Source organism: Centroberyx gerrardi, chromosome 12 (assembly GCF_048128805.1).
Source record: "Centroberyx gerrardi isolate f3 chromosome 12, fCenGer3.hap1.cur.20231027, whole genome shotgun sequence".
Taxonomy (NCBI): domain Eukaryota; kingdom Metazoa; phylum Chordata; class Actinopteri; order Beryciformes; family Berycidae; genus Centroberyx; species Centroberyx gerrardi.
Window position 1 is genome coordinate 31,574,372 of NC_136008.1, and position 24,666 is coordinate 31,599,037.

The 24,666-nt window shown below is 41.9% G+C and overlaps 1 protein-coding gene across 2 annotated transcripts in view; it reads left to right on the top strand.

Annotated features, from left to right (window-relative positions):
- rbm42 (RNA binding motif protein 42) overlaps nt 1–24,070 on the top strand; it is a 48,160-nt gene extending 24,090 nt beyond the window's left edge. For both annotated transcript variants that reach the window (XM_078286976.1, XM_078286977.1), the window contains exons 7-12: nt 12,672–12,842; nt 13,127–13,261; nt 18,234–18,351; nt 22,705–22,802; nt 22,932–23,028; nt 23,758–24,070. In XM_078286976.1, the coding sequence (XP_078143102.1) occupies nt 12,672–12,842; nt 13,127–13,261; nt 18,234–18,351; nt 22,705–22,802; nt 22,932–23,028; nt 23,758–23,870 (732 nt within the window). In that variant the 3' untranslated portion in view covers nt 23,871–24,070. The remainder of the gene's footprint in view (nt 1–12,671; nt 12,843–13,126; nt 13,262–18,233; nt 18,352–22,704; nt 22,803–22,931; nt 23,029–23,757) is intronic.
- The last annotated feature ends 596 nt before the right edge of the window (nt 24,071–24,666 follow it).

Below are 24,666 nucleotides of genomic sequence, written 5' to 3' on the forward strand. Positions count from 1 at the left end.
AGCAGGGGAAGCCTCGTTTGATTCGCTTTCCACCAGACAAGAGGATCCTCCTCCACGTTGATGGCGGACTCTTGAGCATAGGTGGCAATCTCCGCGACTACCTTTTCAGGAAGAGTTGGTATGGCTGTGGCAGCGCCTGCTTTTCTTTTTAATAAACTTGCTAAAGTTTTTTTTTCTTTTGGGCTGCGGCTCGGGCTCAGCGGCGGCTCCCTCCTCCTCTTCATCTCCCTCTTCTCTCACTGGGTGCGCTGCCCGCCCGAGGATGACCGCTTCTTCCTCTATCATCCTCTTGGTCTCCTCAACATTCGGGTCGTAGTCACCCCGGTAGCGCGGGTCCATGAATGTTGCCTTGCACATAAGGTCCCGGCTTGCTTCTGGCAGAGCTTCATATTTCTTGTCCAAAATGGATATGATGCCGGTTTTCAGGTCGGCTGTCAGTTGCCTGTCTTCATCCAATGGGGCCAATGTGTCCTCTTTAATCAGATGCAGCACGGGGAGTAGAGATGATGCAGTGACGTAATTCTCGCCAGACAGAATGTCTATGAACTCGCTCACTGGTTTCAGCGCTTTGTTCACCGACTGCAACACATCCTTGTCTTGCCATGTGATGCTCACATTGGCTTTACGGTCATCTGTAAGAGCCCAATTGATGGCCTGCCTCTGCTCTAGCATCCTCTCGATAATTTTCTGCTTGGAGCCCCAGCGACTTGCACAGTCCTGTTGGGTGAAAATAAATACACAATTTTACCAACCTTAATTTAAAAAATGCTTAGGGTGTGGTACAATTATAAACACCATATTCATACATCGAAGTGGAAAGGCACCAAACCCTCATTTACTTTGTGTAGGATTGATTTTGTAAATTATTTTAAATCACTTAAATGTGTCAAACAAGAACAAAAAAAACATCTAAAGTTCTTCTCTTTTAGCTGTTCCACAAAGCAGAACAAAAACATTTGGTGATGCTGCTTTTTCAGCCATTATGCTCCAAGCAGCTGGAACAGCCTTCCAGAGGATCTGAGAGGAGCTGCTGAATATATTGATATTTTTAAAATTAAACTAAAAACCCATCTATTTAGTCTGGCTTTTATGTAGTGTTTTATAATTTTATGGTTTTATTATTATATACTTCTTTTATTTATTATCATCATTATTATTTATTTTATTCTATTTTGTTTTATTAACATTTTACTGTTTATCATTATTATTTATTTTATTTTATTCTATTTTATTAACATTTTACTGTTTTGTCCCCAAACTATAGGCTATTACCTAATAATAAACTTACCGCCACCAGCGAGTGCTCTGGGAGGCCAAGCTCGACCTGGGCTTTCTGCGGCTCCCGTCTCCTTCTCCAGCTGTGAGAGAACATGCCGTTGATTGTGCGACAAACTGCCAGGGCACGGTCTGTGCACACTTTCTCCGTCTTGTCGACGGTGTTGGACACAGCAAGGTTCAGGTTGTGCCCAAAGCAGCTCAACCAGGGCCAGCCTAAGTTACGAATAGCCGCTTTTATGTTGCTTCCACTGTCGGTCATGAGACAGGACACTTTATCCTTTTCTAATCCCCATTCTTGCAGAGCCTACTGCAAGGCATCGGCCAAGTTAGCAGCAGTGTGGTCCTCTGGCAAAAAGCTTGTTTGCAGGCATTTGGATACCAGGGTCCATTCTGTGTCAATGAAATGTAAAGTCAGTGACATGTACGGTGTCATTTTGTGCTGGACCACATGTCTGTTGTGAGGGAAAAGTGCTCGACTGCTGAGATGGCCCGTTGCAGCTCACTCTGGACACGGGTGTAGGCGCGTGGGACGGCTGTTGTGGAGAAATATGTCCGCCCTGGTACCTCGTACTGGCGGTCGAGTGTGGTTAAGAGGTCTCTGAACGATTGCTTTTCAACAGTGTTGAAAGACACCATTTCTTTGCAGATGTATTTGGTCACCGCATCAGTGCATGCGTTCCACCTCTCACTGTCCTTCTTATATTTAGTGCATCGCGCAAATGCACCTCTTATGGATGGCTGTGTGTCTGGCCTCTCCGGTTGAGATTTCGCTGCGGGGCCCATTTTGGCAGCCTCACTCTTGTGGTGCACTTGAAGGTGTGTGTGTAGATTAGAGGTGTTGCCTCCAGATGCTGCCACCTTCATCAGACAAAGTTTACAGATTGCCTGATTAACGTTATCAGGTTCCCTATTAGCATTGGGTTTAAATCCGAGATATTGCCAAATAGGCGCTTTTGCTTTTCACTTTGACACCAAATCCTCCGCCATCGTCTTGTCAGTCAACTCTCCTTACTCTCGTCACGTGATAAGTGAAATCTGACTCCGCTCCTCTGTGCTGCGACTCTGACTGCTGCTGCTGCGGACGGAGCAGACACTTTCAGTTTTTAATTGTAGCATCCGTCGTCTGACTAAGTATTGATAACACGCCGCTTAGTATTTTACAAATTAGAGTTTTTTTATTTGATGAACATGGGCACTGATACGCAAAAATGAACTAAATGGGTTTTATTTCTATAAAAAAAAAAAAGAAAAACGACGGTGTCGGTGGGCAAGTAATGTAATCGGTGTATGCCCGACCACCATGTAACACCGGTAACACCGACTACCGCAGCAAGCCTAACATACGGTTGATGTGGAACATTACTAGTAACCTTACAACTTCTTGAGCAGGGAAATTGGCAGAATTGATTTACTGGCATTTCCACACCGGCTCCACCGGTTCACACATCACAGTGTGCCGTAACATTTACGGAACAGGCTGCGTGTGTGAAAGGGGCTTATCAGGATCATAGAGACCAAACATGCCACAGGGATCAAACTTGGTCGACATCACTCATTTACCCCAGAGGTCATCAAGTGCTTGGACCCCATCATTGCTGGTAACTGCTTGCAGCTATATTTATTATTATTATTCTGCCCTAAAAGTATGTGGATCTCAGAAACCGTAAGAGCTACAGGTCCGAAACTGGACAGATAGGTTCAAAGTCTCACCCACTACTTAGGTATGAAAAAATTACACCAATGGACCTTATGGTAGCGCTATAACAACCCACTTTACGTTTTGGCCCATAAATTTTGAACCGCATCTACCTGCATAGGCCCCGGCTCCTAGACCGTTGAGGCAATCATTTCCAAATGATGCATCATCTCTGGATGCCCATGATTAAAAGTAATCAAAAGATTTTTGATATTCTGTAACATTTTGATTTAGTTGGCTTCCAAAGTTTGGTGAAATGTTATTTCACCAAACGGACCATTTTGGCCAAAAATACAATAATTTTGAAAATATTTTTAGCATGGCATGTCATGATCATTCCGTGGCACCCCGCCACAGTAGAATATATATATATATATAGGGGAAACACTGGGTTTACATGACAAGCTCAACAAAGCCAAAAAACGTGCCGCCAAGGCGAGTGGAGCTGCAGTGGGAGAGCTACAGCAGTGGAAGTTGTAGGTGGAGTAGCTTGTTTGACGGAGAGCCTGCAAGTAGCTGAAGCACCTCCTACATGTGTAATGTTCCGAAAAACCATGGAGGTTCAGGGCTTTCAGAAGTTTGTTTCGGGTGGTTCTCAGAAGTACTTCTGAGATATATCTCATAACATATCAAAGCTTTAAAGGAAAATGAAAATAGTCATTATTTAATCGAGTTGAAACTCCTGTGAAGTTTGCTAGTCCATAAAACAATCCAGGAGCTTTCCAGCACGACTTCGTAGCAGCATTCTCCAAAACAACTGAAGTCGTTAGGGACCTATCTTTAGACTTTAGAAACAGAAAATATCCATAAAATGACTCCATATAGCCAACGACTACACAGTGAGTGGAAAAGACCAATATTGGCACCATTATTTAGAGCGTAGGAGTGTAAGGAATTGAAGGAGATTCACGACTGTGCACGCGCAACATTTTTCGAACGTTTTTCGGCTGTAGTAAAGATTTGCTCTAAATAATGGCGTCAGTATTGGTGTTTTCCACTCACTGTGCCATCATTGGCTGTATGGAGTCACTTTATGGATATTTTCTGTTCTTTTTCTGCTCTTTTCGTAACTCTAAAGATCGGTCCCCAACGACTTCAGTTGTTTTGGAGAATGCTGCTACAAAGTTGTGCTGGAAAGCTCCTGGATTGTTCAAAGTTCAACAAAATTCACAGGAGTTTCACCTCGCATGGGAGTGAGTAGATAATGACTGAATTTTCATTTTTGGTTGAACTATTCCTTTAACCGCTTTAAAATCTTACCAGAAAGCATTTACAGCTGGGCATTGCCACAGACAATAAGCTGCCTATTGAACTGCAGCCATGTCAACACTTAATCTGAAAATGTGGAGTTCGTTTTTTTTTATATTCCACTTGTGTTATATAGACCCTATGGAAAAATTTAATCTGGATGAATTTATATCCAACTCATTTAGTGATGGCAAAGTCATTGTAGAAGACGAACTACTGAATTTTTTTGTCGTCAAAATTAGAACTTTGAGTCACGATGAAATTGTTCTGCTGGCCACGCAAAACTTCAGCTCGGAATGGATAGAAGCTTCTAAAAAGCTCCTATTTGAGGGCTGTCCTCACTCCTTGCAACGCTGTGTTTCTCATAAGGGAGCACAGAAAGATATTAACAACATGAAAACATGCCTGAAAGTGCTAAACGAGTGTGGAGTATACCAAGATTTGTTTTGCACTATTTGGATGAGCTTCCACCTGTTTCGTTCAATCACGTTGATGCGGTGACTGCAGCTATTGATCAGCGTGTGTCCACTATTGAGAACTCTTATCGCCCTTCTACTGAGGACCCAGGTGGTGCTAAGATCGGCAGTCAAGTAACAGCAGCGACCCGTGAAACATCGGCAACTCAGGGCAAGACATGACTGCAGCGGCATCGAGCAGGCCTATGCCACAACCACAGTCTCCACAGTGGAGTGTTGTTGTGAGGGAAGGACGGCGACAGAGGACGGTGCCAGAACACCCAAAATATGGAGCTTAGTGGTGCCGCTTCATGCCCTGGACCTACAAATTAAAGGAGAAGAATAAATAATAAGATTCTGGTTGTGTCATATAATGCGCGTGGCCTGCGTGTACGACACAGTGCTTGAGATAAAGCCATCGTTTGGTCATTGACACACTTCTGGAGGAGTGTGACATCTTGTGTCTTCAAGAGACTTGGTTTGCTAAGCAAGATCTGGAAAGACTGAACACACTACATACGGACTTGCATGATGCTGGGGAGTCCACTACAGACCTCAGTACTAAAATAGTCCAAGGCAGGATACTGGGTGGAGTTGCAATACTCTGGAATAACAAATATGACCCTCTGATAAAGGTGGTAAGACTGGATGTTGACTGGGCTATTGGGATAGAGATTAATAATAATGCTAAGAAGTTTACTATTATTAACATTTACACATCTTATGAGTCTTATCAAAATGAGGATGAATATCTCAATAGACTAGCTTCTGATCTATCATTTATTGAGGACAATTCTTCAACTTGTATCTATGTTGTTGGAGATATGAATGCTGATATTTCAGATAATAGTTCTATATTTGCACTTAATACAGTTTTGCCATGACGGTAACCTTGTTTTATCTAGCAAAATGCTCCTGCCTGAGAAAAGCTATACATATATTAGTGAAGCATGGCATACAACGTCATGGCACTGTATAAGTAGAGCAGATGCTCATGCCTCCCTGGATAACAGAGATATGCTATGAGTTGGCCACTGCTGATCATATTCCAATAGTCATGTCATTAAATGTTGAGAAATTACCTGCATTAGCTACTGTTGCTAATGATGATAACAAAGGGAAGCTGGACTGGTCAAGCCTAACTAAGGCTAATATGAACAGATATGTCACTCAAACTGACAACCTACTACAAAGTATTGAACTGCCTAGGGATGCTCTGACATGTTTTAACATGAACTGTGAAAGCCTACAACATAATAAGGAGCTATGTGCTATGTATGCAAGGTCCCCACAGGTCCTCAAAAAAGTTTGTGAATTTGAGAAAAAAAAATCAAGGCCTTGAAAGTTTTTGAAAATAGACATAAATAGACATGGGTCATTGAAAGTGCTTGAATTTATATATTTTGTGCAAGAATAAAAATTGAAGTTCTTTTGATATTTTTTTTTACTTAACGTTAGTAAATAGGCTACGTTCCGCTGTCTGCATGTGTGTCTCCCGCCGTCTGTGCGTCCTTGTTTCACGCGCCACCTGCCTCGAGAAAGTGCGACGGTCACGTGCGTGCATGAGTGATTGAAGTCGAATGATGCAGGTTAAACAGCAGCAAACAAGCGAGAAAGCTAACGTTAAGCGAACCTTCAGCTATGCCTGGAAAATGTACAAGACATTTACAAAGACTGGCTTGTTAAAGATCCGCGGGACATCCATATGGCCCGATGCAGAGCCTGCAGCAAATCAATAAAAGTTCACGCCATGGGCGAAGCAGCTGTGACGAGCCATGCTGCTGGAGCATCACACAGGACGGCACTCCGCAAGTTAAAAGCAGGTAGGTCCTACCCCTGGTAACATGTTAGCGATGGCTTCTCTCTCTCCCTCTCAGTTTAATTAATAATTAGCTGTTAATGTTTACGTTAACGTTACACATATATTTGCGGGAGTGGGAGAAATCTCGCGCTACTGTTGATGTCCAGCGTGATGACGGAGACGCTGGGAAACGTGAGTTTGTTTATTTGCTGCGTTGCATGTAGTTTTAAAAGAGGAAATCCGCACCTTTCTTTTAAGGGCACAACGGCCAGTTCAAAACAGGGCATGACAAACTGGCCGTGTGGATAGTTAATTTTAGAAGGGGCATTACGGCCACACTCTGGGGCATCCACGGCACTGGCCGTTAGGCCGTGGTATAATTCCTGCCCTGCTGTTACAGTCGTGTTTGCAGTTTCCGACCTCCTGATATGACGATTTTAGCTTGCCCCCTAGCGGCTGTCATAGTGCATGCCTGATCAGATTCGCAGTCATGGTTGACCGGTGTGAAGCTGTGTATAGCTATGGCGATATATTGAGAGTAACGTTAGAGAAATACCCAACTTTAACTGGAATAATTTAAATAAACAGTAATTTAATGTATTCATTTTAAGGGGAACCATAGCATGCGATTATGTGGCTTATTCAACTCATGCCAAATAGTTGAAATAAACAATACATATCAATTGATATTCAGTTATCATACATTATTTTTTAAAAACAGTATTGTGATTTAAATATGCATGATTGTTATTCCAATTAGCCTACTCATATTTCCTTTGGCATTTACAATCATTTTTAAATAAAAAGATAAATATTTCTGTGTACTCAAATATTCTCCAAGCTTGGCAGGTCTGCCCCTGGTTAGTTTATGAACACATTTACCTACCACTGACTCATCCCATTTAAAATCTGTTCAGTGCTATCAGTATCAATATAGCTATACGTGCCAATCATATTGAGAGCATCAGCATCATGTAGCTGATAGTTGGCAGACATTTTTTTAGCTGTGGTGGAGTTAAAACTAACATGCTTTTTTTTAACACAAAAAAAGCTATTTGAACACAAAAATAATATTTCCTAGCAAAATCTATATTTAACATTGCATTAACAATTTGTATAATTCCTGTGTACCTTATTATTTATTTATTATTGCCATAATAAGGCTTTTTATCGGCTGTTATGTTATTGTATTATAAAATGGGTTTGGATGGTTCTGCACTTTCATTGGCTCAGAGGGTGTTCCAAGCTAGTATTTCTACACTACTACATTCAAGTCCTCGTGCCCTAGCTGTGTTATATATAGGTGACAGAGTACTTATTGCTTAATTATGACACTTATTTTCTTACAGCTCCCACTCTATTGAACTATGTGGAAAAGTTATCGTCATCTACATCACCGACTAGACAATCTTCTACAACTACTACCACATTCACCACCTCCTCAAGACAGTCCGTCATAACTGGCGTTCCCAAAGAGGACACATTGCGGGCTGAGACATTGTGGTGTCTGAATATGATGGAGTCTCACTACTCTTTCCACTCTAGTGAACGCATGGGTGAGTGGCATGGTTTATAAACTGTCACCTGTAACATGAAATTCTTTTTAGGAACATGTTATGTTTGTTTTCATATTTCATATTCTGTCTCTGTGACACACGCACACACACACACACACACACACACGTACGTTCACACAGGCTAGAAACAGAAATAAGTGTTTGATTTCAATCTTTTTTTTTTACTCTTAGGTGTGCTGTTCTCAGCGATGTTCCCAGCCAAGACCTTCGCATGCGGAGCAACAAAGTCCAGCTATGTATGCACACATGGCTTGGCTCCTCATTTCAAGCATTTGTTGTCTAAAAAACTGTTCTGCTGGGGAGGAGGACTATGTACTTCTCTTTGATGAGAGCCTTAACAGAAAAACACAGTCAAAGCAGTGTGACTTTCATGTCCGTTTATGGGATGGGGACAAAGTTGTGACGAGATTTTATGATTCTAAATTTATGGGACATGCGACTGCGTTGGACCTTAAAGCGGTCTATGAGAAGAACACCGAAGATCTACCAAAGAAAAACATGGTTCAGATCTCCATGGATGGACCAAATGTAAATTGGTCATTTTACTCAAAGGTTGAGAAGTCCCTCCTAGATTTTGATGTACACCTTATAAACATTGGCAGTTGCAGTCTCCATATTGTACATGGAGCATTTCAGAAGGGAGTGGAAGAAACGGAGTGGGAAGTCGACAGTGCACTGCATGCTATGTACCAACTTCTGAAGGATACTCCAGCCCGCAGGGAGGACTACTTTAACATCATTGGATCATCAGATCCCCCAATGCCGCTTAAGTTTTGCAAGACACGGTGGGTTGAAAATGCGCCCGTGCTGGAAAGAGCTTTAGAGGTTTTACCCCATATGGCAACATATGTGAAGGCTGTAGAGGAGAAGAGATGTCCAAATCCAGGCACAAAGTCCTTTGAGGTGATTCAGGAGGCCGTTAAGGACCCTCTCATGACAGCAAAATTGAATTTCATCTTGTCAGTGAGCAAAGAAGTGACACCATTTCTCACACGCTACCAGACCAATAAGCCCATGGTGCCGTTTCTCTCTACAGCCTTGTTCAAGCTGCTTAAGAGCTTGATGAGCAGATTCATTAAGCCAGACCTCATGAAAGAAGCGAAGACCCCTCAAAAACTCGACTCCTCACAGGTCGACTTGGGCTTTGTTACTCGAAGAATTGTGAGAGACTTGTCCACGGGGAAGAAAAGTGGACAGAAAACATTGATGGACTTCAAAATCGCTTGGAAGAAGTGTATGCTCACAACTGTTAACAAACTCATTGAGAAATCTCCCTTGAAGTACTCTCTGGTCTCGCATCTTTCTTTCTTGGATCCAAGGGAAATGGCAGGCACAAATGGAAAGATGCTGTGTACAGCAAAATTGAAGAAGGCCCTGACCTACCTTGTAAATAGTCATCGGGTGAAGGAAGAAGATTGTGATGACATCATTCGACAATACTCACATTTTATTGATGACATTGTCCAGGCCCAACACTCAGAGTTTGTAAACTTTGATCCTGTCCAAGACAGCGTGGACACATTTTTACATGAGTATATGTCAAAGGACAAAGAGCTCAGAAATCTATGGAGACTTTGCCGCCAACTCCTCTTACTGTCACATGGGCAAGCCGGAGTAGAGCTCGGATTCTCCATCAATTGGCAGATTGAAGTGGAGAAGTTGAAGGAAGATTCATACATAGCACAGAGAGGTATAGTTGACCACATAAGAGCTGTGGGTGGCATAAATAATGTGGGCATTGACAGACCGCTTCTGATGTCAGTGGCATCTGCAAGGCAAAGGTATGTGACACATCTAGAAGAACAGAGACAGAAGAATGGATGAGCAAAACAACAGAAAGAGAAAAGACCTTATAGATGAAATAGATGAACTTAAAGGGAAGAAAAGAAGACTGACAGATGACATAAATGCTCTCGAGACCTCAGCAGACAGATTTGCACTCAAAGCGGAGGGGACAGGCAAATTCACTCTTATTGCTAAGTTCAATAGCCTGAGAAAGGGTGCTAAAGATAAAAGAGCACAAATAGCTGAAATAGAAACACTACTCAACAGTTTGAGAAAGGGCAGAACACTACTCAATGAGTAAGTGATTTAACAAAAAAAAAAGCAAATGAACCAAAAAGGCCAACAACCCCAGAACACAATGGTTGGGGAAATGTTTTATTTATTTTGATCCAATTCATTTTCATATAATCTTTTATTGTTGCAAAACATTTTATTTATGGTCATGTGTTTTTGTTTATTTATCTATTCATTTGGTCATGGTCATGTTCATGAAAAAAAAAGGTCATGTTTTTGCTCTGCGACATGTTTTGTGTTATTAAGCTGGTGCTAATGAAATAAGTGAGGAGTTACTTAGCTCTTCAACTCGTAAATAAGTCTCTGTCTCTATCGCTCAACTTACACAATATATTGTTTTGCTGTGCTGTGTTAGAGAAGGCAAGAGACCACATAGTCTGCCATCACTGTAACACAGCACAGTTGAGAAGTGTTCACACATTCAAGCCTCTCTCTTTTTAATTGTCTGTGAGCTTCTGTAAAGCCTGCTAGTTCTCATTATAAAAATTCTCAGTGTTGTAACTGTAATTAACCTTGATCCGTGTCTCAAACTATGCCATGTTGGGTCCTTGAATTTGAGGGAATTGGGCCTGGAAAGTCCTTGAAAAGTCCTTGAATTTGATGTTTAAGAAGGTGTGGGAACCCTGTGTATGATACTATAGTTGAATCTCTTGTTTCTAGTAAGCCTTTTTACTAACAAAAGCACAAGGTGCATAATATTATACCTGGCTGGAATGATTATGTGGCTGAGCAACACGCAGCAGCTAGAGAAACCTTTAAATTATAGTCAGAGTCAGGCCTAGACAGGGGCCTGTATATGAGCACAAAAAACATGCTAATGCCAGATTTAAATAGGCCCTCCGCTTTATCAAAAGGACTGAAGATACGATGAGGGCTGACTCACTTGCGAGGAAGTTGCAAAATAATAACTATCATGATTTCTGGAAAGAGGTAAAAGTTATGAACTGAAAAACTTCCTTACCATCTAATATTGAGGGTGAATGTGGCTTGGACAATATAGCGGTGTCAAAAGTCATGCATTTGTGATTGAAAATGTTGACCACCCTGAGAACATGGTAGTCAGGACAGAGGAGGTACATCATATTATTTGTGTAACAATCCTCTTATGACATGCAAGGAAATAAAACACTTTGGTCATTATTTCACTGATGATTTAACTGATGACAGAGATATCTATACGCTCCAAACTGTATGCTCAGGCCAACATGTTATGTCGTAAATTTCATATGTGTTCAGTTGATGTAAAATGTTCCCTGTTTAGAGGCTTCTGTACACCACTGTACACAGCACACCTATGGTGTAACTACAGGAAGAATAGCATGCAGAGGCTCATGGTGGCCTATAATGATGCCATGTGGTTGCTTCTTCGTGTTCCCAGATATCATAGTGCTAGTCAGTTATTTGTGCACTCTGGAGTTCCCACATGTCTGACAATCATAAGGAATCTAATGTATAAATGTATGTGTCGCTTAGATGAGTCAGTGAACAGCATGATAGAGGTTGTAACCAACCCTGTGAAGAGCTGTTTTCGCTACTCATCTAGACTCAGGGAGCATTGGCGTAAAAGCCTGCATGTAAATTTTTTTAAATAGACAATTCATTTGAACTTATGAAATTTTAGTCTGTATTGTTTTTTGTATTGTATTTTACTGTACTGAATGGCAAACAATGACTTTTAATTTCTTTTCTTTCTTTTTTTTCTTTTCTATGGACCATGAGTCTGCAATAAAGAAATGAATGAATACCTTTATAGATTTTAGACTTTTGGATAGGTATTTAGATTATTGCTTTTATGTTGGTGTATGGTAATCCTTTACCATCTGTTATTCCATCACCTAAACAATAAATATTAGATTGCTGACATAATGCGTTATTTAATATTTTACCCCCTGCCATAAACAGAGGATCCCTGATGGGAATCGAACACGGGTCTTCCAATTGAGAGTCTGCAATCGAACTCCCTGTGGCACACTTTTACCCATGTGACCAATAGTGGTGAACAGAGCGACCGGCTGACTGACATTGCGATCCTTAGAGCCCCTGCTGTCATGGGGCTCAAAGTGAATAATAGTGTTATCAAGATTTGCAGGGGGTTTTGGGTAATAACACATAGACTTTAAAGAAACGCCCTTCTTTAGATTAGCTATGATTCCAGCCATTTCCAACTACCTATCAGGGTGTCTTTCTTATATCCACATGTCATAGGATATGTGGCATTATATGAAAGGTAGTATTGATTGATATTGATATTGGTACACCCAAGCTATACTTATATCTGGACATATACAATTTTTTTATGCTTATTCTCTGCTTCTTATTGCTCCATAAAAAGGAAGAAAACAGGCACAATGAATGACAACCTAGGGAGGATGTTCATTCTCAATACTTCAGTACTTTCAACTTTCAATACCCCTCTCTCTCTCTCTCTCTCTCTCTCTCTCTCTCTCTCTCTCTCTCTCTCTCTCTCTCTCTCTCTCTCTCTCTCTCTCTCTCTCTCTCTCTCTCTCTCTCTCTCTCTCTCTCTCACTCACACCCAGGTCAGTGATATGCCCCCCATGGTGTCAGCCCCACCCACCAGACCGGTAGCCCCGCCTTCTATCAAATCAACGCCATCAATTATCCAGGCAGCACCCACAGTCTACTGTGCCCCTCCGACCCCTGCTGGACCTAAAAGAACCGATATCAGAGCACAAAGACAAGCTAGAATGGTATTTAACACACACTTACAATTTGTTCAGATTGCAGGCTACAAAGCAACAGGAAGTCATTAATTTTGAATGGAAGCCGGCGACACAAAGATACAAACACCAGCACATAAAATATAGCAGCGTGTCCGGCAGGCACAGCTACAAATTGAGTTCCTAGTGTGAATGTGTGTAACTGTATGAATGTGAAGCAGGTGTTGCTCGAAAAGAGCATGGATAAATGCAAGTTGTGGTTGTAGCAGTAGGTTGCCAATCAAGAATCAGTGTTTTGGATGTGGTGTTTGTAGGAGGAACTGGCAGTGCGAGTTGCAGAGCAGCAGGCAGCAGTGATGGCAGCAGGTCTGCTGGACAAGAAGGAGAGTGAAGACAGCAGCAGTGTTATTGGACCCAGCATGCCTGACGCTGAACCCCCCCACATTGAGGTACATCACACTTCACACTTAAAAGTAGCAGTCTGCTCCGTATGTGTATATATGTGTGCATATATATATATGTTTATTTATTTTGTATTTATAACATGTATATGTGTATTTATGAGTTAACCTATATGTATGTATATACAGTATGTGTATGTATTAGGGCTGGGAATCGATGGGAAAAATGAACTAATTAATCGCACAATTTTCTGTGATTAATCGCGATTAATAGCTTTTTTTCTTAAGGCTGAAGCTTGTAATCATAGATATTTAAAACTAGAATGACCAAATTAATCACTGCATCACCACATTAATTTAGAATCAATACAAAGGAAGTATATTTGAAATCAAATAGGTTTTTTTATTGTTTAATGGCATCTTTTTAATTGAAAACACAGACTCTCCCCTGTGAAATACAGATCAGTCATTTCCATCAAAACCATCAAAATTCGGCTTGAAAGGCATATTTATTTATATGCACTAACTGAAATAATAACAAAAGCTACAAGTACCAGCTGAAACTTTCTTGCTAAAACTCCTTTCTATCTGCTGCTACAGAAGGTAAACAAAACGGAATTTTTTTTTTAAAATAAAATAAAAACTAGAAAAACAGTTCCTGGAGAAACTGTGTGGGCTTGCTGCAAGCAACCAGTTGGACAGCTCAGTCAACTAGCAAGGTAGCAAGTTAGACAGGCAGTTACACAGCTCAATCAGATAGACAGGCTCATATGGCCACGTAATATAATACTGCATGCTACAAGCCTGTTGTCAGGCAGCAGTCTGCCACCACCAGGACTGTGTTGGTGTCGTCAGAGGAGGCTGAGGAGGCCCTTCAGGACTGTTTCCAAACCACGGACTGGGAGCTGTTCCAGGAGGACTATGGGGAGGACATCGAGGGTCTCTCCCACTGTATCACAGACTACATCCGTTTCTGTGAGAGCAGCGTCATCTCCTCCAAGAGGGTATGCTGCTTTCCAAACAAGCCGTGGATTACAAAGGACCTTAAAGCCCTCCTCAACAGAAAGAAGAGGGCGTTCATGGCTAGAGACAGAGATGAAGTCAAGTCTGTCCAGAGGGAGCTGAAGATGGAGCTGAGGGAGGCTAGGAACAATCAGGTCCAGCCGTAGAGGGGAACGTGCAAATGAGATGAACCTGTTTTTCAATAGGTTTGACTCGGCAGGAAAGTCTGGCTCTCCCTTCACCCTCACCTCTGCCTCCATTCACACCTCTGCTGCTGCCTCACGCTCCCTTAACGACCCTGAGGACGACACGTGGAAGACCTCCCCCCTCCCCCCACCACTCCTACAGATAATAACATCATGGACACCCATCTCCGCCTGTCCTTCACAGCGGATGACAGCTCAACGACTCCCCCACACCCCTCTTCTCCCATCCCCAATCTGTCTTCCACATCAGAGGACAGTTCAACACCCTCCCTCCTGCCCCTCAGCCCATTAGCCCATTTATCACACCCAGCCAGGTGAGACGGCAGCTCTCCAAGCTGCGAATAAACAAAGCTATGGGTCCAAACAGCATCAACCCCAGAGTGCTCAAGGTGTGCGCTGGGCAGCTTGCAGGAGTGTTTCAGTGCCTCTTCAACCTTTCTCTGCAGCTGAAGAAAGTGCCTCAGCTGTGGAAAACCTCCTGCATTCTCCCGGCGCCCAAGAAAGGATACCCCAGCGCTCTACTACTACTCGACTACAGGCCAGTCGCTCTGACCTCACCAGGGCTTTTAACTAACTTTTTTCACCATCCTCCCAGAACCGTCCCAAAATACAGTCTAAGCCATCCCGAAATTAATGTGGGCCATCCCGAATTTAAAATCTTACGTTGGGTGTAATCATCGATAAAAAGTAATCATATGGATCACTGGCACTTCACACTCTCTCTCTGTGGGCCTGGTCTAGGATGTCGGTAATCAAAAGGAGTCTCCTCCCCTCAGAGCTCTTCCTCACCACCTCAGTGGCTACCAGCTTGCCTGTCACCTCCCGCCGGCCGCCACTCCCTCCGTTCAGCCCCTTTTGTCGACCGGGCCAATCCTGTCTTTATCCGCTTCATTTTCCCCGTCATTATTAAACATTTCCTCCAATTCAACAAAAAGTCTCCCTCAGCCTCAGCCATTTTTTTTGTATCGTAAATTGCTTGTTCGTATCGTAAGTTGCTAGTTAGCTTCATGAGTTTAGCTTTGTCATGTCCGTTACATTACATTACATTAATACTAGCGAGCTTAACGACTTGGGTTGAATTCCCCGTTGCAGCTGCGGCTGTCGTGAGGTCAGAGGCTGGCGGTTCAGGGTTTGGCTCTGCTGTACGTTTTCCTGATGTTTGCTTTCTTGATGTAACATTAATGTTAAAAAATTGCAGTGTCCCACTATTGGACGCCATTGCCATTGTGTATCACTCTGACAGTCTATACCGGCGGTGACAGGCGTCTGACAGGATTTTGCGGGTCTAGATAACGTTACTTAGTAACGTTTGTGTGTGTGTGTGTGTTGTCAAGAAGGTTTAATAAGAACTGTGTGTGCTACACAAAACGTGCAGTCAGTTTCATTTTCATCGCCGTTCATTGTAACGTTAGCAGGTTTTTTTTTTTCAACTCTCGTCCCAAATTTGTCCCAAAATTAATTTACATCCTCCCCAATCCTATTTTTATTGGCCCCGGGAAGGCGGGAGGTCCTTAAGCTCGAGCCCTGGACCTCACACGTCATGAAGGCCTTCGAGAGACTGGTTCTGCAGCACCTCAGGCCCCTGGTGGGCAGCTCCCTGGACCCCCTGCAGTTCACATACCAGGCCCACACCGGCATGAAGGACGGCATCATCTACCTGCTACACAGGGCTTACTCACACCTGGAAAGGTCAGGGGGCACTGTGAGAATCATGTTCTTTGACTTCGCCAGTGCCTTCAACATCATCCGACCCTCCTCCTGGCGTAGAAGCTCTCAGAGATGCAGATCAACCAAAACCTTGTAGACTGGATTATGGACTACGTCACTGGCAGGCCGCAGTATGTCCAGCTGTAGGACAGCCTGTCAGACCTGGTGGTGGGAAACACCAGCACACCCTAAGGAACCGTACTGTCACATTTTCTATTCACCCTCGACACCTCAGACTTCTGCTTCAACTCCAGAACGTGTCATCTACAGAAGTTCTCTGATGACTCCTCCATTGTCGGCTGCATCACAGAGGACCTCCTAGGAGTGCAGCTCAACAATAAACTGGACTGGTCGGACAACACTGAGGCCCTCTACAGGAAAGGACAGAGCAGGCTGTATTTCCTGAGACTCAGATCCTTCAATGTGTGCAATAGGCTGCTGCAGATGTTCTACCAGTCTGTAGTAGCCAGTGCACTCCTCTTTGCTGTGGTGTGCTGGGGAGGCGGGATCGAGGCAGGAGAAGCCAGTAAAATGAACAAGCTGGTGAAGAAGGCTAGCTCTGTTGTTGGACTCAAGCTGGACAGTCTGGAGGTAGTGGAAGAGAGGAGGATGAGGGCAAAGATAAACTCTATCCTGGAGAACCCCTATCACCCTCTCTACGATGAGCTGAGGCTAATGAGGAGCAGCTTCAGCCACAGGTTCCTCCTCCCACGTTGCAAGACGGAGCGCCTCAGGTGTTCCTTTTAATATTAATATCATCCGCAACCCCTGCACCAGTCAGCTGTGACCATCTCCCACCAGCCCAGCCACATAGCCCCCCTCAGCCCCTGCCCCTCACGGATAACCTGCACTAGAACTTGCACTAACCACAATCACAATCCCCAGACTCAAATTTTTTACACCAGATAACACCACTCAGACACTTCGGACATTGAGACACTTTTTAATCGTTTTATATTTATATTGTTATACTGTTTACCCGAATTTCCCCTAGGGGATCAATAAAGTGCATCTTATCTTATCTTATTTACAGTCAGACATTTTAACGTGCTGCAGGCTACATTTTTGATCAAGTTAAAAAACCCAAAATACCATTATTTGTGCATGTCAAAGGATGCTCTGTAGAAATTTTCATTCGTTTCAAGCTGCAATAAGCCATTTTTCTGACCACTAGAGGGCGCCAGAAACCACAACACAGCAAAGCCACTGCACTATGGAGGCCTACGAAGTACAAATGGAAGGAAAATGCTATTAGCTAAGCTAAACGTGGTCTCGCTACCAGACCCTGGTAGCGAGACCATGTTTAGCTTAGCTAATGTGGTCTCGGCTTTGCTGTGTTGTGGTTTCTGGCGCCCTCTAGTGGTCAGAAAAATGGCTTATTGCAGCTTGAAACGAATGAAAATTGCTTAATTATTAAATGAATTATTAAATAGATAGGCTAAATAGATTTTTGATGCCATTTTACTTTCATAAAAGCTATTACAGTCAATGAGAACTGTAGCATTTTTAAACATCAGTTTTTCACTTATTGAGCATTGAATCTTTGTAAAAACAGATTCTAGACATTTCTATGTTGTCTAGGTACAGCATCAGAATTCTCAGAATTGTATCTTGAAAACTTTTTTACACTTATACTATTTTGAATTCTGCCTTTTTATGAATGGATAGCCATGATTATGCACCCTATGGCTGCTTTATTTACAACTAAAAGTGTCACTTCTGAGATAGCTCAACTGGCAATGAGTTATCCCTGGTGCCAAAGGTTTTGGGTTCAAGTCCAGCAAAGAGCAGAGAAATGATTACTGTCTTCTTATATGTGCTTATATGTGTACTGTTTTTGCAATTGTTTTAGATTTTATATAGGCCTGGTCGCGGTATTGTTGTTTGCAGCTATAATTTTGTTTTGTCATTGTTTATTGATTAGTTGATTAGTGTTAATTAGGACTATATAGAAAAACCTGACTTGACACGTCCAAAATTTACTTCTTGGCTCACCTTTCAAGGGCTGGTAAACTAAAATAAACCATTATTTACCAAGAATCATTTTTACAGGCAAAAATATTATATATATGATGTGTTTGTGTACTTGTCCTGTGGTCTCCCAGCCTACGGAAAGCGCTACAGAGGACAAGAAAAAAGGAAAGGCTGAGAAGGTGAAGAAGTGTATCCGCACAGCAGCTGGGACTTGCTGGGAGGACCAGAGTCTACTGGAGTGGGATTCAGGTATAACCAGGGCCTGGAAAACTCTGAAAATGTCTTAATTTACAGTAGCCTCCGCTTATGTTCACACCCCTGATAAAGATGAAGAGACAATAAAGATGAAGAGAAAAGAAACTATACAACTATGCAACTATGATTTTCTATGTTTTATGTTCAAAATGTGGAAAATCATATGCTTTAATAATACTGAAGATGCATCAACCAAAAGTTTCACAATAGGGATGTTCAAGAAACATCGCTGATCGATTTACTGCTTGTTATGTATCACGTCGATTAACCTTAATGGTTAATAACTTTTTGAATTGCGTCATCGCAGCCGGTCCAACCGCGCAAATGACCATTAAACCAAAGTGGAGGGCTACTTGCAAGAAATCCCTCCGCCACTTGACCCGAATCCGCTGGACTGGTGGAAAGCCAATCATGTAGGATTCCCAGGCTGACAGCACTAATGCAGCGATACCTCTGCATCCCGGGACCTCTGTCCCATCAGAGCGCGTCTTCTCTGCCACTGGGCTGACGGTGAACAGGCGGTTCGTATGTGGTACGTTACTCTGGAGCATTTGGACATGCTGATCTTTGTAAATAAAAATGTTTAGGCAGCAGGCCTAAAACAGTTAACCCCAGCCGATTTGGTCAACAGTAGGCCTTTGTAATTTCCTTTGGAGTTTGGAAACTTTATTTCAGTCAGACTAATATGAGAATATGAAAATGCGAGATGAGAATGCGCCTGGATTTTACGAGCCATAACTCCATCGCCCACATAGACTAATAATACAGCCTCAGCCTACATAATAATATTCTTATTTTGTTCTTTATGATTATAGCCTCCATTCAGCTTCAGTATGCTCATCAGTGTGAGTCAAGTTGTTTGGTTGTTTGTCTGGATAATGCTTTGATTAGAAGTGTGTGTGGTGGTGTGTGTGTTTTTTTTTTTGTTTTTTGATATTTGATCGTTAACTTGAGTGCAAATCGATCAAGATTTTTTTCGTTTTTTAAATGTGCATCCCTATTTCAAAAAAAGTTTTCTCAAATTATATCTTTTTCCAAAAAAAATCAAGAATCACATTCACAACCCTGTATGTGGTTGGGTACTGAAATTCGCTACTTTTATTGACATAGACCAAATTACATCAGGTACTACTGATTACCAAAAAGTGCTGAGACATTCAGTGCCAAAGTTCAACACCTGAATCTGACTGCCGATTCTCCAAGTTGTTGCTTCCCATAAGCAGGAAGAGGAATAATATTTGGCGCTCAGGTGTGCGTTTGTGTTTTTGCTTTTTTGCGTGAGTGTTTTGCCGCTGCTCAAATTGCTTGCAGAGTTTCCGTTATATACATTTTGCAGCGGCGGCCCGCCACTGCAAAATTATTGCCGCCGCTGCTTCAGAATTTTATGAAATGTCATGAAGTCGGAATTACACAAGTCTGCAGAGGGCTTTTAATTTGAAACGATGGATACAGGAAGTGGCGACATCCGGGCGAGAGAGAGAGAGAGAAAAGAGAAGAGAGAGAAAGGTAGATTAAGGCTGCGTTCACACATAGCGTTTTTTGATGTGGAAAAAGCGCTGCCTGGAGCGCTTTTTGTTAGGAGAAATAAAAAGCGGATCACGGCAACGTCACCTGACGTTAGCTGAGCAGCTGCTAGCTCACTAACCAGCTGGTTAGCACTTCTAGCAGACAAAACAGTGTTGTGCAACAAGCAAAGGGCTTACCAGATATTTCCAATACATGTCCAGTATAATCCCACACTGCCTTTATGATCACTGTTGCGGTAACAGAAATTCACTTACTACAACGTCCAATTTCCACTGGCACTTTCACTTTCTCCATATTTGTTGTTGCTATGGGAAACGGCCAGCGTCTCTGTCATCGCAATTGGTCGGCTGGGAAAAAGCGGTTCATGTCACCCGGCGCTTTTCTGACAAGTTGAACATTTCTCAACTTTTGAAAGCGCTCCACTCTGACGAAAAAAACACCAGCTGCAGCGCTTTTCGGGAGTGGCCGCCTTTTGTGCGCCTTGCGGCCGCTTCCCTTGGCTTTTAATGAGAAAAGGGCGCTGGCAGTTGGGGAAAAAACGCTGTGTGAACGCAGCCTTACTTCAATAAATGTCGGTAAAATAATTGCCAACAATGTTTATATAAGCTATGTATTAAAATATTCCTGATTGCATTTTCAGATCAATTTGTTAAAATATTTCTCCAAGAAGAGAAAGATGCCAGATGTCGATGAGGAAGATAGTCAGGTAACTTAGCTAGGGAGGGGCTCAAGGTTCTTAGCTATGCCCCGAAGTTTTGAAGGGAAAGAAATGCCTTCTGGTTCTAAAATATGTAACGTTAGTGGTGGCTACTACAATATTTTAATGTTCTTACTGGTTGCGTGATCAAATATTTGTGATGTGAGAGAACTATCTAATGTTACTCATTCTCAAATGTAACCTTATTAGATAAGTAGACAGGCAGGAGTAGTGGAGGCGAGTGAAGCAGGAGAGAGGGCAGAAAGTGAGGAGAGTGGAGTATGTTCTAAAGTTTGTTTTGCAGTCAAGTGTCACTTTATTTCATATTTTTTAATTACCTATTGATATTCACTCCGACCGCACCATTCTGTGTAAACTCTAGAGACTGTTGTGCGTGAAAATCCCAGGAGATCAGCAGTTCTAAAAATACTCAAACCAGCCCGTCTGGCACCAACAGCCATGCCACGGTCAAAGTCACTGAGATCACATTTTTTCCCCATTCTGATGTTTGATGTGAACATTAACTGAAGCTGCTGACCTGTATCTGCATGATATTATACATTGCACTGCTGCCACATGATTGGCTGATTGGACAATTGCATGAATAAGCAGGTGTACAGGTGTTCCTATTAAAGTGCCCGGTGAGTGTATATATGTATACTGTATATTATATTATAATACTACCATGACTGGAACGGACCAGGCGCTGTCCTTAACCACTGCTGTGAAGGGAAGCAAATAACGTTAACTTCAATAGAGTTTATTCTGTTAACCAACCAACAATATCTTTTAGCAGCTAGCGGTAGTTGATGGTATAAAGATGAGTTGGCATGCTAAGGCTGTATTTATTTATTGTTACCCGACAGAATAAACTCTTGTGAAGTTAAGTTGCTCACCTTCACAGCAGTGAAGACTGGTCATATACCAAAAATAAGTTGGAGAGTTGACACATTTATCAATCACAATTTACTCTGAACATACCCAAAACAATAGTGAGTAAACCTAATAAATTATGGTATGGATGTAGCATCTGCTACAATACAAATTGCATTTTTACAGTTTGTCTGGTTCTGCCCTATCTGGCTGTTCCTTCTGTATGAATTCCTGGGTTTGCTGCATCGTTTTTTCTGCTGCTAGGCAGTTGTAGACGGTACTGGGAGCCTGAGGTAAAATGCAGAAAATAATTCTGGTCACCTGTCATGTCTATGTGGACATTTATGTATGTCTATGGATGCCTTTGTGATACTGCCCTCTGAAGGACATGTGAAAACACTCCTTACTAGAAGACTCCCACACATTTTTCCTCTTCTTTCCATTTTGTTTCTCTTTGATAATAATTGTGACTGTTATGCTACTGTTGGATTTTTTTGCACAGTATGCCTAATGTAAATTATGAAATGTTAAACTGATGCATTCAATACAAATATTTTTTTTACCGTCTGCTCTTTCGGTGTTTTTTAACTGTTCACACTTTTGAACCTAAGTTACCCTTACCGACTGCTTTGAAGTCGATTCTATCTCTATTGAGCAAATCAACTTGACAGACTCCGCCAACATCCCAGCCGTTGACCAGCTTGTCGGCCGAGAAAGGTTGACCAAAGCTGAACATTTGGGGGTCATTGACCATCAACAGGCAGTCACATTTCTGTGCCTACTTTTTTCCTACCGACATGACGACGGCTCATGACAAAAAATGGTTGTTGAGAAGTTGATCACTGCAATCCAGGGTTTTCTTGTGCTGGATAACTAATAATAAAACACTTAAAAACGATGCATGCAAATCAGTGCCTAAAAAGGTTGTAATTATATTTTCTCCCGTCCGGCATGCTGCCCCCAGACACCCCAGGCTATAATGTGTCTTTGGGTTTTTGTCACCTTTTTCACCCCTTATGTGTTTGCATCCCAGACATATATTGTGTTCCTATGTGTTGTGATGAATCTGTGCTCAATATTAAACTAATTTGAAAAAAAATTGCCTCCTTTAGTATATTTTTTGCGTTCATTTTTGTTGGATTTCATGTGGCATTAAAATGTTTTAAAAAGTATTCAATTTAAACTGCTGAACACTGTCTCATCCTCTTTTTCATTGCTGTCTGAAACTTATTTTCTCTTTTTGTCGACAGACGATTTCCGTATATTTTGCGGTGATCTTGGTAATGAGGTGAACGATGACATCTTGGCCAGAGCCTTCAGCCGATACCCCTCCTTTCTCAAAGCTAAGGTCAGATTTTTTTTTTCATTTTTATCTCTTTTCTGCTTTCTTCTCTTTGTTCCTACTGTGTTTAAAATAACATTTTGGGGTGAACTATTCCTTTAAGTTTCAGGTTTCTGTGCTATGTTATGTCATCAGGTGGTGAGAGACAAGCGTACAGGGAAGACCAAAGGCTATGGCTTTGTCAGCTTCAAAGATCCCAACGACTATGTTAGAGCCATGAGAGAGATGAACGGTCAGTCTCATTTACAAAACGGCTAAAACGATTTCACCTGGCTGCATTTTGCAGCTCTTCAAGGGGGCTATCTTTAGAAATTGAAAAATGTAATGTTTTTCTTAATGGGTTTTACACGACTGCCCCAAGAGTGACCATGACTTTGATTGAACTTTCAATGCCCTTTGTGTCATGCGCTCCATTCTGTGCATCGTTCTTATTCTCACAATAATTAGCCTAATGTGAAAGGCATAGCAGAATTAAGTAGTATTTTGCCAAATAAAGCCATGATTTTCATTAATTTAATTTTGGCTACGGAAATCCTGCTCCAAAATAAGTCATAAATGTGGAACCCCTGAAAGGCAACGTGTAAAAAAAAAAAAATTTGATCAGTGTCTATCGTTTATTCTGTATGTATGAGTTATCTCGTGCATATGAGTTAGATAACTTGGATTAACTTGGGTTTTGGCCAACATTGACTGCAAACCTGACCTTGCCTCTTAGGGCTAGTCAGTATTCATCTAGAAGTTGTTAAAACTACTACTGACACCAGGACAGTCATTATTTATCTAATAGCTGTTAAAACTATTATTTATACCAGGGCAGTCAGTATTATTTATCTAATAGCTGTTAAAGCAGCAAAACAAATAATACTTGTACATATCTGGCCAGCAGCCTTCCTATCACACTGATGACTAACTGTAGGTCCTGTATATCTGTCTACATCACTGTGTGTGTGTTTGTGTCCAGGGAAGTACGTCGGCAGCCGTCCTATCAAACTAAGGAAGAGCATGTGGAAGGACCGCAACATTGAGATAGTCCGCAAGAAACAGAGAGAGAAGAAGAAACTGGGCCTCAGATAGTGTGTGTGTGTGTGTGTGTGTTGTACTTCCCAATAGACAGACGGGTTTCTATCCATATGAATCCGCTACAGGTTGTTATTTTTGTGTAGTAGGGGAACAGTAATTCTTATTTTGACCCTTCTAGTCAGGAAATGTTTTGAGAGAAACTGTATAGGGATGACATGAAAGCATTTTTTTCCAAATAAAATTTCTCAACATTTCTCCTTTCTTAGCTGTGTGATATTGTTCCTGTTCATTTTACTGGTCCACCCACTGGCTGTGTTTACTGGTTCCTGTTCATTTTACTGGTCCAACCACTGGCTGTATTTACTGAAGACATTTTTTCACAGTGAAATGTCTTATCTATATTTTTTATGCTTCAGACCTCGTAAGTCTGACACCAACATGCCCAAATATGGACTTACAGTTCCACCTATGGGGAAAATAAATGGGGTTTTCACATAATCGTCCCTGTCACAGTCTGTTTTTAATTTCCGCTTTTCAAAGTTTGTACGCTTTTACCTATGTACAGTATATTTATCTCTGTAATGGCACTGGGTCTGTTGATTTCTGTAACTGTTTTCAAGTCTAAGCAGTATTTTTGCTAATAATAAGCTAAAAACTTTGGCACATATATTTTACGTCGGAACGACTGACTCCGTCTCAACATCTAAGCAGCACACTGTTACATTGTTACCTTTTTGCTCATAGCTTGCTCTAACCATCCCTGTTTTCAATCAATCAATTGTACAATCCCTGTACATTTGGGCAAGGCTGTCATATATGAAAATTCAACTTACAAGGTCTATTACACTAG